Source organism: Eubalaena glacialis, chromosome 7 (genome assembly GCF_028564815.1).
Source record: "Eubalaena glacialis isolate mEubGla1 chromosome 7, mEubGla1.1.hap2.+ XY, whole genome shotgun sequence".
NCBI lineage: Eukaryota > Metazoa > Chordata > Mammalia > Artiodactyla > Balaenidae > Eubalaena > Eubalaena glacialis.
In genome coordinates this window covers 108,467,283-108,479,932 of record NC_083722.1, presented here as the reverse complement: position 1 = coordinate 108,479,932, position 12,650 = coordinate 108,467,283, and the positions used below count along the sequence as shown (strand labels likewise).

The 12,650-nt window shown below is 59.1% G+C and overlaps 1 protein-coding gene across 2 annotated transcripts in view; it reads left to right on the top strand.

Moving 5' to 3' along the window:
* The window catches only part of PLXND1 (plexin D1), a 52,146-nt gene extending 43,112 nt beyond the window's left edge, over positions 1-9,034 (top strand). For both annotated transcript variants that reach the window (XM_061197309.1, XM_061197307.1), the window contains exons 24-36: positions 536-666; positions 1,076-1,274; positions 1,941-2,087; positions 2,266-2,422; positions 2,843-2,946; positions 3,029-3,092; positions 3,815-3,849; positions 4,112-4,216; positions 4,750-4,913; positions 6,037-6,184; positions 7,261-7,401; positions 7,574-7,648; positions 7,913-9,034. In XM_061197309.1, the coding sequence (XP_061053292.1) occupies positions 536-666; positions 1,076-1,274; positions 1,941-2,087; positions 2,266-2,422; positions 2,843-2,946; positions 3,029-3,092; positions 3,815-3,849; positions 4,112-4,216; positions 4,750-4,913; positions 6,037-6,184; positions 7,261-7,401; positions 7,574-7,648; positions 7,913-8,029 (1,587 nt within the window). In that variant the 3' untranslated portion in view covers positions 8,030-9,034. The remainder of the gene's footprint in view (positions 1-535; positions 667-1,075; positions 1,275-1,940; positions 2,088-2,265; positions 2,423-2,842; positions 2,947-3,028; positions 3,093-3,814; positions 3,850-4,111; positions 4,217-4,749; positions 4,914-6,036; positions 6,185-7,260; positions 7,402-7,573; positions 7,649-7,912) is intronic.
* Positions 9,035-12,650: the final 3,616 nt, after the last annotated feature.

Sequence of the window (12,650 nt, the reverse complement as noted above, 5' to 3'; positions counted from 1 at the left end):
CTCCACCTGTATACACACACACACACACACACACACACACACACGGCTGCCTCAGGGCAACCCCATCTCTCTCTGGGCCCCACTTTCCAGCTCATCTGACCCATTGATCCTAATCATGGGAAGTTGGGAGGAACCTGCCATTGGATGGTAGTGAGCCCTCCATCGCAGGAGGTATTCAAGTGGCCATTCAGGGTGTTCTACGTGCTGACTCCCAGGCCAGGTAGAGAGGGGAGAGGATTGGGTCCCCCTGAACATCCCACTCCCCCTGCTGCTTAGAGAATGGAAGGTGAGAGGGTCCCCCACACAGGGATACTGGGTTGCCTTCAGGCACCCTTGCCCGAGCCTCACTTTCCAACTCAACTGAGCCACTGTTCCCAGTCACAGGGAGGTAGGAGGCATCTACCACTAAAAGGTGATGAGCTCCCCCTCCCAGGAAGCATTTGAGGAGCCATTCAGGGCATCCTAAGTGCTGACTCCTAGGCCAGGCAGAGACACTGGACCTCTGTGGACACCCCCTCACTGAATGCTTCCGCAGATCCCCGAGAGCTGCCGGCCCAACATGGAAGAGGGCATCAGCCTGTTCTCCTCGCTGCTCAACAACAAGCACTTCCTCATTGTCTTCGTCCACGCGCTGGAGCAACAGAAGGACTTCGCGGTGCGGGACAGGTCAGGCTGCGAGGCTCCGGGGGAGGGCGGGGGCCTGTTGGAGGCCACCCAGCCGGTCCTGGGTCTGCCTGGCTGGATCCGAGGCTGGGCCAGTTTCCAAATCACCATGTCCTTGGGGCAGCTGGCATCTCCCCAGCGTCAGACCCTGGGTCCTGGGGCTGTGGAGGTCCTGAGACCCCCCTCCCCATTCTTCCCCTTCCTGGCCTCCTTGCCCAGGACAGGGCTCGTGGGCATGGCGGTTGCTGTGCATGGTAGGGAAGGTAGCCTTTTCTCCAGCGAGATTTTAGTCACACTCACCCGTCTGCGTCCAGCGACAAGGTAGCAGCAGAACCCCCAATGCGTGGTCCTCGGAGCCCAGGGCCTTGCGGTGCGGGCGGTGCTGACGCCCCCTGCCCACGCCCGCCCACAGGTGCAGCCTGGCCTCCCTGCTGACCATTGCACTCCACGGCAAGCTCGAGTACTATACGGGCATCATGAAGGAGCTGCTGGTGGACCTCATCGACGCCTCGGCCGCCAAGAACCCCAAGCTCATGCTGAGGCGCACGGAGTCCGTGGTCGAGAAGATGCTCACCAACTGGATGTCCATCTGCATGTACAGCTGCCTGAGGGTGAGTGTGCCGGGGTGCGGGGCAGCTGTGCCGCCGCCTAGACCTGATTTCATTTTATTCTCATGCCAACTCTGCCGAAGGGATGATCATGTTCTTTGTGCAGGTGTGGAATGGGGGGCTCAGAGGGCACAGGGACAGCCCCATAGGATCCATTATACAGATGGGGAAACTGAGGCTCAGAGAAGGGCTGACTTCCTGCAAGGGCTCAGAGCAAGCCCAGGACGGAACAGAGGCTGTGTCAGTGGCATTGTTTCAGAAGATTGTTTTCTCAGTCCTCACATGCCCCCTGATGTGCCTTTGAGTCCAGCTCTGCCACTTCCCTGCTGGGTGACCCTGAGCAGGTTGCTTGCCCTGTCTGAGCCTCGGCAATGAGAATGACACCCCGTACCTGGAAGGGTTGCTGGCATGATGAAATGAATGTGGCCACCCACATTAGGCGATGTTCGAGCTTGGAGTCCACAGAGACACCTCTGGGTGGAGGGTGGGAGTGAGGCAGTGGCACCAGGATCAAAAGGAGGGTATTAAGCAGGCAGCCACAGAGGTATTGGTAGAAGCGGGTAGCGAAGGCGTTCCAAGTTGGGGCCGGAATCTGGAGTGTAGGCTGGAGGCCAGGGGCTGGGCCAGGCAGTCTGGCCTCAGCCTCTGACAGGCCCACACCTACCGCAGGAGACGGTCGGGGAGCCGTTCTTCCTGCTCCTGTGCGCCATCAAGCAGCAGATCAACAAGGGCTCCATCGACGCCATCACAGGCAAGGCCCGCTACACGCTCAACGAGGAGTGGCTGCTGCGGGAGAACATCGAGGCCAAGCCCCGGGTGAGCCGGGCGGGCGGGCGGGCAGCCGGGCAGGACGTCACGGGCTGGGCTGGCAGGGAGGGGTCCCGCACCCCCGGAGAGTCCCGGCTCCACTGCTGACCGCCCCCCGACTTCCCACAGGCTGTCTCCCCTCCAGGGCCCAGTGGGCGCCCGCTGACCCTCCCCCTCTCTCCTGCAGAATCTGAACGTGTCCTTCCAGGGCTGCGGTATGGACTCGCTGAGCGTGCGGGCCATGGACACAGACACGCTGACGCAGGTGAAGGAGAAGATCCTGGAAGCCTTCTGCAAGAACGTGCCCTACTCCCAGTGGCCGCGTGCCGAGGACGTCGACCTAGGTGGGCAGGGCAGGGGCGGCTCCTGCCTTGGGCACACACACTCCCGCCCCTCATCAAATGTGCGCTTACTGTGGCTCTGGGGACGTGAAGACAGATCAGCTGCCAGGAGCTCCATTTGGGGCGGGGAGGGGAGACAGGGCCTGCGGTGGGAGGTCGATGCAGGCTGCTGCCAAGGTGGGCGGGAGAGGCCTCCCCAGCAGCTCTGATATCCCAGTGACAGCCCCGAGGATGAGGCCTTTCCAGAGCTCCTGCTCTGCGCCCGGCACCCGGCACCCTCTCCCCTCCCCGTCTCCCAGATGGGGAAGTAGAGGCTCAGAGACAGGTGTGGGTGCCGCCGGTTCTCTCCCGGTGTGGCCCGCTGGGTGCCTGCCTCCCCGCGGCCCCTGCTCCCCGCCCTGATGCCCTGCCCCCTGCCCGCAGAGTGGTTCGCCTCGAGCACGCAGAGCTACATCCTGCGGGACCTGGACGACACCTCGGTGGTCGAGGATGGCCGCAAGAAGCTCAACACGCTGGCCCACTACAAGGTGGGCCCCGGCTCCACCCAGCTCCCGCCACTCCCACCCTCCCTGACCTCCGACCTCTGACCTCGGCCTCTCTCCCCATCAGATCCCTGAAGGTGCCTCCCTGGCCATGAGCCTCACAGACAAGAAGGACAACACCCTGGGCCGAGGTAGTGCTGGTGCACGTGGGGAGGGCCCCTTCTGAGCGGCCCCAGTGGGGAAGCTGAGGCTTCAAGGGACAGGGCTGGGCCGGGCTGAGGCTCCCTGCTGGGGGCGGGGCCAGGCCCCCCTGCCGCAGGGCTGCTTGGCAGGGCCTGTGGCCAGGCCTCTCAGCGCTGGTTTCCTGCAGGCAGCAGAGAGAGGCCCCAGGAGGGTGGGATGTGATTCCAAGAGGTCTGGGCAGCCGCCAGGCCATGTGGGCTTTGGCCTGTGTCCCCACCTCAAACCTCCCATCCATACCTTCAGATGCCCCAGGCCTGGGGTCCTAGGCTCCTCTGGGTCTTGGGGTCCCCTCCGGAGGCAAGGAGCAGGCTCTCGGGTCTCTCCCAGTGAGGTCTGGGCTGGGGGGTGAGGGCAGCCACCCTGCCCTACTCGGGGGCCGTGCCCATCTCCATCTGTGACTGTCTCCCTGCTCCGGCTGTCACCTTGTGGATGTTTCCGTCTCTGTCAACGCCTCTGTCTTTCTGTCTCTACCTCATTCTCTGTGTGTTTCTCTGGATCTCTCTCTCAGCTCTCTTTGCATTTCTCTCTCTCTGCCTTGTTCTCTCCACACGTCTGTTTGGCTCTGTCCATTTAGCTCAGTTTCTTTCTCCATCTTTTTGTCTCCATTTCTGTTCCTCTCTCTCCCCACTCCTCTCTCATTTATTTATTGTGTGTGTTTTCCCTCTCGCAGTAAAAGACTTGGACACAGAGAAGTATTTCCATTTGGTGAGTGCCCTGCCTCCGGCCCTGGGGGTGCCCGCCCTTCACTGGGTGTCGACTTGGCTTCCTGCCACCCTGGGCCTCTGGGGGCAGTGCTTGCAGGCCCTGGGAAAGGCTGGGGTGGGGAGCGGGAACGGGACCCAGGGTAGCTCACGTGCACCACAAAGAGAGCCCAGTGCCCACGGGGGCAGGGTAGGACCGGCCACGGGCGGCCGGGGATGGTGCCTGGCGCCAGCACTGACCACTGACCACTGCCCCGGCCTCCCAGGTGCTGCCCACGGATGAGCTGGCAGAGCCCAAGAAGTCCCACCGGCAGAGCCACCGCAAGAAGGTGCTACCGGAGATCTACCTGACCCGCCTGCTGTCCACCAAGGTGGGCCCACCCTCATCTCTGTGTCCTCACTCCAGTGGGTCAGCTGTGACCACACACTTGGAGTGAGGGGGACAGTGCTTCCCCTGTGGGGCCAGCCAGGCTCTGGGGCGAGAGGCTGAGGGTGTTGGGTCCCAGCTGAGGAGGGGTTTGCTCCCAGCATGAAGGGTGCCCGATGACAACTTCTTTATCAGCCCGTGTGACACGGAGGGCAGCAGAGGCCCAGTGATGCCCCCAAGGCCACACGGCTGGGGCAGCAGAGTGGGCGCCTGAGAGCTCACACTGCAGCCCAGCAATTCCCTGCTCTATGTCTCAGTCCTTCCAACACCCTGTGGGGTAGGTTTCACTAACCCGTTTCACAGACAGGAAGACCGAGGCCCAGAGAGGTTAGATGACCAGCCTGATGCCACGTAGCTTCCCCATTCACCCAGCACTGCTCAGTCCCAGCACCACGGGCTCCCCTGAACCGCCAGAGGTGCCTGCTTACCCCGCTCCGTGTGGTCCTGGGCTGACGGCGGCCACCTGCTTCCATGCAGGGCACGCTGCAGAAGTTTCTGGATGACCTGTTCAAGGCCATTCTGAGCATCCGTGAAGACAAGCCCCCACTGGCTGTCAAATACTTCTTTGACTTCCTGGAAGAGCAAGCAGAGAAGAGGGGGATCTCAGACCCTGACACCCTACACATCTGGAAGACCAACAGGTGGTGGGCCAGTGTGGTGTGGGTGGGAGGCCAGGGGGGAGGGCTGTGTGGCTTCACCGTATCATTGGGGGCAGCAGTGGTGCGGGGGTTCAGAGCCTGGTCTCTCAGCCCACTGGCGTGGGTTCAATCCCTTATGCCATTCCAAGCTGTGTGACCTTGGGTAAGTGACTTAACCTCTCTGTGCTTTAGTTTCTCCTAGCTATAAAACCAGGGCAGTAAAAGTAACCCACTTTAATTGTAAGAATTAACTAGAAGTGAGCATTGTCTAAGTTTTGCCCTTACCATCACTCTCCTCCACCCCTCTGCGGTGGGCACCGTCAGCTCCGTTTTACAGATGAGCACACTGAGGCTTGAGGAGATGGTCCTGCCCCCGATCACATCCCTCCTTTGAGGCACGTTTTAGCTTTTCATGGTCACAAACCCCAACAAGAAGTTGTTGAAAACCTCAGCCTAACCCTCAGAAAAAAATGCCGCAGACCTAGAAGTTTCTGTGTAGTTGCAGGGGCTGCTCAGGGCCCTGGGTGGGGTGGGGTGGGGGTTCCGTATGTCCCAGGCTGCCCAGTCACTGGGGAGGAGGGTGTTACCAACCCTCTGGCCTCCTGAGGCTAAAGATCCAGGCCTCTCCCTCCCTCAGTCTGTCTTCCTGGTGACCCAGCTAATGATGGACTTCCCGCAGCCATGCAGGGGCTGGAGGAGGAGCCATGGGCTGCTAGGCGGGGGCAGGGCGGGGGTTCTAATGAGAACCAGGACTGGCTCCCTGGCTCCAGGCTGCTGCGTGACAGCGGGCGACTCTGCAGGGGGTGGGGCGGGCAGTGAGGGTGAAGTCAGGCCCTGCAGCTCCTGCCTCAGCCCGTGGCCCTCTCCATGCAGGAAACCCGGCTCCCAGCCCCTTTGCTGCCCCAGCCGGCTGGGGATGGCCATGAACCCCATTTGTGGAGGAGCAAACCGAGGTTTCCAGAGGTTCCGTCCTGTGACTAGTCTCTGCTGGCCTCGAGGGGCAAAGCTAGCCTGTCCTCTGAGCCTGCCTACCTCCCTGTCCCAAGTCCCCTCGGCAACCACTTCCTCCGCTGCCCACCCTCGGGGTGGGCTCACGCCGCTGCTTCTGTCACTCTCTGTCCCACAGCCTCCCTCTCCGGTTCTGGGTGAACATCCTGAAAAACCCACAGTTTGTCTTTGACATCGAGAAGACGGACCACATCGATGCCTGCCTCTCAGTCATCGCACAGGCCTTCATCGACGCCTGTTCCATCTCCGACCTACAGCTGGGCAAGGTCAGCTGCTCCTGGGCAGGCCACCTGGTGCTGATGGGGACGGAGATCTTTCTGGGAGGGGAACCAAAAGAGCTCAGATCTGGGGGATGTGGGATGAATGGGGTCATCAGAGGGGGGGACTCCCAGAAACCGGCACCCACAGTCAAACTACGTGGCTGCAGGCTGGCTGCAGCTGCCTCAGGTGTGCCCCGCAACAGTTCCCAACACTGAGGCCGTGGAGCCAGGCCGGGAGAAGCCAGAGTGAACTTGGAAAGCCTACGTGGTCTGGCACACCATCGGAGACCAGCGGGCTCCGGGCGGCAGTCCTGATGGTCAAGAGCCATCCAGTGGGCACTGAGTGAAGGGGTGGGAAGAGGGGAGCACAAGTGACCAAGACCTTTGAATACACGCAAGAGGGAGACCCCTGAGGCATCTGTCTGCAGGGAGAGGACCCAGCTGGCTTTAGCGGGCGCGGAGGAGAGAGAGCGGCATTCCAGGCAGAGGGAAGGGCCTGGGCCGGGCAGGGAGGCTGTGAGCATTAATGAGACGGTAGAGTTAGACCTGCCCCTGCAGGAGGGCGGGTGCCTGGCCCTGCGTTTAGCCCATGACTTTCAGAGAGAGGCCACGAAAGGCAGAAAGTGCCGTCACCTCTCACACACTATCTCGGAAGGCAGGACGCCCATGACAGAGAACTGGGAGCATACTTGGCACGTTTTGCTTTCAGGCGTAGGAAACATGTGGTGGGAAATATTCCACTGAGACAGCAATCAGGCTTCCAGAAATCTTAGCCACCAAGACCCATATCCCTAAGCAAGGATACAAACAAAACAGCCTGCGTGTCAAAGAGCTGGCACAAGCCCATGCACTTTTCCCCCTAAAAGTCGGTCCGCCTTGAGGTCATCACCCTGACAGTTCCGTAGAAAATAGGGCAGGGGTTCCAAGTACAAGGGCAGAGAGGAGAGGGGTGGGGGGCCCTGGTCCAAAGCCCGCAGGGCGGGGACGTTCAGTGATGGGCTCGTTTGTGTGGCGGGAGAGACGAGGGCTCGTCCAGGAGAAGACGAAGTCTGTGTCTTACTCCCTCACTCCTCTCTGCCCAGGACTCACCAACCAACAAGCTCCTCTACGCCAAGGAGATTCCCGAGTACCGGAAAATCGTGCAGCGCTACTACAAACAGATCCATGACATGACTCCGCTCAGCGAGCAGGAAATGAACGCGCACCTGGCGGAGGAGTCACGGGTGCGGCCCGCTCCGTGGGGACCTTGCCGGGCGGGGTTGGGGGGGGTGGGGGCGGGCAGGACTTGACCGTCAGCGAGGGGCTGCCTATAAGCAGCGGGTCTTGGCTGGGCTGGGCCTGGTTTTGACCATGGAGTCAACCTCCCTCCAACTCCCACCTTGTCTTTCCTCATAGAAATACCAGAATGAGTTCAACACCAACGTGGCCATGGCAGAGATTTATAAATACGCCAAGAGGTATCGCCCACAGGTGAGTAGCCCCCAGTGCGAGGCCCCCCTCGGAGCTACGATGCCCCCATGTCAGCCCTGTTCACCGCCACCTGCTCAGGGAAACAAACCCAGGGTGAGGGTCCCTCTCAGGCATTCATATCCCCAGGACGTTTCTGCTTTGGGGGTGGCCACCAGCAGTGGAAATCCAGGCGGTGTGTTCTCCCCCAGGATGTGTGGTGGGACCCGGGGGTCCTGGGCCCGGGCTTTGGCCCAGCTCCCTCCGCTTCCCCCGCTTCCCCCTCAGATCGTGAGCGCCCTGGAGGCAAACCCCACAGCCCGGAGGACGCAGCTGCAGCACAAGTTTGAGCAGGTGGTGGCCCTGATGGAGGACAACATCTACGAGTGCTGCAGCGAGGCCTGAGCCTGGGGGCTGGCAGGACGGGCGCCCTCCCTCGACTTCGCTTTGTCCCCAGTGCCTCGGACTCTGGCTGGGAAACGACGCAGCACGAGGGGCCTCTCTGAGCCAGCCAGAGGAGGCCCCAGCCCTGGCCCCTTGGGCACCGTCCCCTCCCACCTGCCCCCAGACCCGGCTCTGGGCTGGGGGCTCAAATGCTGCAGCCGTTCCCCCAGTAAGGCTCCCACCGTCCACCCAGCACAGCCTGGACGGTGCCCCACTCGCTCTGCCCTGCACGGCCCAGTGCTAACGAACCCACCGATGGGCGAAGAGGCCGCCCGGCCCTGAGGTCGCAGCCGGAAACACTACCTCATCCTACCCAGTGGAGGGGAGGCCCCTTGAACCAGCCCTCAGCTGGTTTCCGCTTCAACCACCAAAATGTTGTTCCTGTCTCTACTCACCTGCAGAGGACCCTGGCCACACGCCATCCAGTAGTGTCAGATTTCTGTTGCTCGAGCAGCCACTGGCCAAGTGGGCAGCATCCACTGCCCGCGGGAGGCTCCGTGCTGCCCCGGGAGCCGGGCGGGCAGGGGCCTAGGGGACAGGTGCTGGGCGATCCTGGTCTCGAGGGAGGGGAGGGGGCTGAGTTGCACCGAGGCTGTAGCTGGGCTACTTGATCTTGCTGGAAGTGTTTCTAAAGAGAGCACCATTTTTTTGTTGTTTTTTTTTTTTAAAAAAAGCTTTTATATATTAAAAAACTTATCACGCGCCAACTGTGAATAGCTGCCACTAGTGCAGAGGACCCGGGGAGGGGTCCCGAGGGGCTCCCAGCGCAACACTGGAAATGACTGTTCCAGGGGACAGGCAGACCTGGCAGAGACCCCCGCGCCCTGAGAACACCGTCCTTTCTGCTCCGTCAGAAGCGGCTGGCTGGGGCGGACCCAGGCAGTGCTGGGACAGGTCGCAGACCTTGGGGCTGGGCTGGAGGGGGAGGCTGGGATGCTCTGGAACCTTCTTTATAATAAAAGCCTAATGGGAAAACCTGCCGTGGGCTCCAGCCTTTATCCTGAGATGGCTGTACTTGTAGCAGAAAGGAGGGAGGGGAGCCTGGTTTAGGACCCTGCCCAGCTCCCCTCGTGAGGGGTGTGCAGATACCAACTCCGCTTCCAAGAAGGTTCAGTGGGGAAACGCGGGCATCCACTGACCGCCAGGAAGATGTCACAGCTGCTGTGTGCCATCTACCCCTGGGTGGGCCCTGCTCCTAACCTACTTACCTATGTAATAAGCCGTGAGGAACAGAATATTATCCCCATTTTACAGATGTAGAAACTGACTCTCAGCACAGTCGAGGAATTTCCCAGGTCACGGCACAGGGAAGCCAGAAACCAGCTTGCGTGGGCCCCTCATTCCTCTGTTCCATGCTTCCTCCAGGCTGGAGTTTCCACAGCGAACCCCAAAGTGTGTGGGGAGCTCCAAGGTGACCACCCTGGAAAGAGAACTGCCGTTTACACACTCACCCTGAATTTGTCATAAATATATACCATTAACTCCATTATTCAGATGAGGAAACAGAGGCAGTTTCTCCCAGGCTGGTATAACCCTGCACTATTTCTCACCACAGCACATGACTTGGGATCAGCAAATACCACAGAGACCCCCAGCCCACCCAGCTGGTTCTGGGCCTGAGCTGGGGCTGAGGTTCACTGACCCCCAGCAAAGGTCACTAAAGGACCACCTCCAAATCAGAAGCGGCTTAAGTTAGTTTTTTCTTTTTATGAAGGAAAAATAATCACACACACACACACATTAATCAGGAGTAAGAGCTAGGACAGAAAAATTCGTACAATTTAAACAAAATCCCACAAATACCAGTTCTAGAATTGAGAACAGAAAAATGAGAAAAGTAAACAATTTTTAGCTTTAAAAATAGCCTCTTCCTGTAGTGCCTTCTGGGTGGAGAGAGATTCTTTATCTTTTCAAATTTTCTATTCTGATCACTGATGCCTTTTTATTAAGCAGCAGACTTTCTAGTCTAAGTTATTTACACAATTTGATAAGAATTTTTTTTTGGGGTGTGATTCTAGAATGAATACATGTTTTCTGCAGAACTGTCAGGAAGTACAAAAAGCCTGAAGAAAATAAAAGCTACCCTAACCCACCCATGGTTAAAATCTGAGAGAATGCCATTCCAAACTCCAAATCGTGTGCCTGCCTTGGTTGGGGGCTGAGGAGTGATAATCGAGATCAGGAGGTACTCACCATTTCGCAGCTGCCTTTTCCCCCATGCAACATCTTTCTATGCCATTAAATATTCCACAGCCTGTTTTAATGCCTGATTAACATGCAATTCCTTCTTGAAGCTTAAAAACACATTTGCAAATGGAGGAAATCTCTAGTTTCTAGGGTCATTTCTCAGCACAGAAGGTGGCCAACCACTGTGAACCACCCCCAGTCCTTGTCTGGGGCCCTGAAGACTTGCCTTGCAGCTACAGGTGTCCCTTAGCTCCGTCTGAAGGTCACAGGAAGTGGGAACTTCGGCGTAATGTCTGTCCTCAAGCAGGGGAGGAGGCTCTCCCAAGTCTCGTGGGTGCTGAGTGCTGTCCGGCCTCTGCCAGGTCAGGGCTGCTGGCCTGCTGCCAGCTCGCGGGGGTGAGATGCCCACCCGCCCCCCCCAGAGCCTGCCCAGGGTGCCTCCCCCAACCAGACCCCCTAAGGGGGAAGCGCCAGCCCAGCTCCCTGCCATCTGCTCACTGTGCCCCTCGGGGCTCTGCTGGCAGCCGCGTTACAGATGCCCCAGGGAAGCCAGGAAGCCATCGGCACAGCTAGACAGAGCCTCACGTGGGATTCGGGGAGGCGAGGGCAGGGTTGAGGGAGCAGGGGCCGAAAGGGAACAGTCTGATGCTCCATGCTGGGCTGCCTCAGTTTCCCTTTGTGTCCCATCTGCCCCTTCCCAAGTGCCATCCAGCTTACCTCTGACTCCCTTCAAATCCACCCCTTCCGTCTCTGCCCACTCCCTGGCTCAGCAGTCACCCGTCATCTGGACCATCTCTTGGCAGCCCCCTGAACGAGCTGTTCTCACCCCAGAAGGTGGTCGCCATGCAAGCACTTGTGTGGACCCCAAATTGTGGACCCCTTTCTACATCCACTCCCTCAGCATATCCCATCCACCCTGCTTAAACATCTACCCAGAATCCACTACTTCTATCCCCTCCCTCCATGGCGGCCCACCCCTCAGCTGCACCATTGCAGGGGCCGCCTCCTTAGCCTCCTGCTGCTGCCCGTGTCCCCCTGCAGGCACTCCGCTGCTCACTGGCCTCTAATGGCTGTTCATCACAATTAAAACCAAACCCAAAATTCCTACCCTGGCTTACAAGGCCCTTCAGGATCTTGCCCTAGTCTACCCTGCAGCCCTTGTTATGGTATCTACTGCTGCGTAACAAACCACCCCAATACATTTGTGGTGCTTATGTGTCTGATTGGGGCAGGGCTCGGCAGGGAAGGCCCGTCCCTGTTCCACTTGGTGTCAGGGGGGCCGCTCAGCTGGGATAGGCGATCCATTTCCAAGATGGTGCACTCCCATGGCTGGCAAATTGGTTCTGGCTGGTCAGGGAGCCCAGCTGGGGCTGACAACTGGGGTGCCTCAATTCTTCTCCACCGGCTGTTTGGGCTTCCCCACAGCATGGTGGCTGAGTTCAAAGAGCAACTATTAAAAAACGAAAAAATAACAACAAGAAACAGCCCACACACAGGAAGTAGAAGCTGCCAGTCTCTTAAGGCCTGAGCCCAGCAACTGTCCTAATGTGAATTCCACTGTAGTCTATTGGTCAAGCAATCAAAGAGCCCAGGTTCAAGGGGCAGGGGCACAGACTCCAGCTCTCCATGGGAAGAGTGTCACATACGTTTTTAAAACACCCCAGACCTCACCTCTGTCTCCAGCTGGGCTTTAGCCACAAGGGCCTCGCTGCAGCTCCACATGCCTGTCAAGCGCGTTCCCACCCCACGGCCTTCGCGCTTTCTCTTCCTTCTGAGGATCCCCGAGGGGCCCACAGTCCTGCTCAGTGCCTAGTCGAACGGTCCGCACCTCCTCTCAGCTCCTCTAACCCCTCCTCTCCGCAGCCACAGGGCTCCTTCTCAACACACACCACGTCGGTCTCTTCCTTGCCTATAACCCACCCTGGCTCCCCACTGCCCCCAAAACAATGTCTGCCTTCCTTAGTCCACCCTTCCACACCTTCCTGCCCCAACTCCACGGCCCAGGGGCTCATGCCACCCCTCCCCCACCTGTGCTCCTCTCAAAACCACAAATCCCCTTCCTTCCAGCTCCACCCCACATGCTGGGCCCTCTGCCTGCAATGCCCTTCCCCTCATCTACCTGGCAATTCCTACTCATCCTTTAAGACCAAAAGTTGCCCCCTCCAGGAAGCAGTCCCAGATCTCAGGCTGGATTAAAAACCTTTCCAGTGCCTACACAGGTGCCTACGTGCCTTTGGATCCCTGCAGCGGTCTGCATCTCCCCAGGGCAGAAGCTTCTGTCTGGGTCCTAGCCCTGGACGGCCAAATCCTTAGACCTCAGCCTCCTTCCACACCAATTTGTGGGGGGAAAAGTCTTTATTGATAAATAGGTTACAGTGAAATAGAGTGAGAGTTT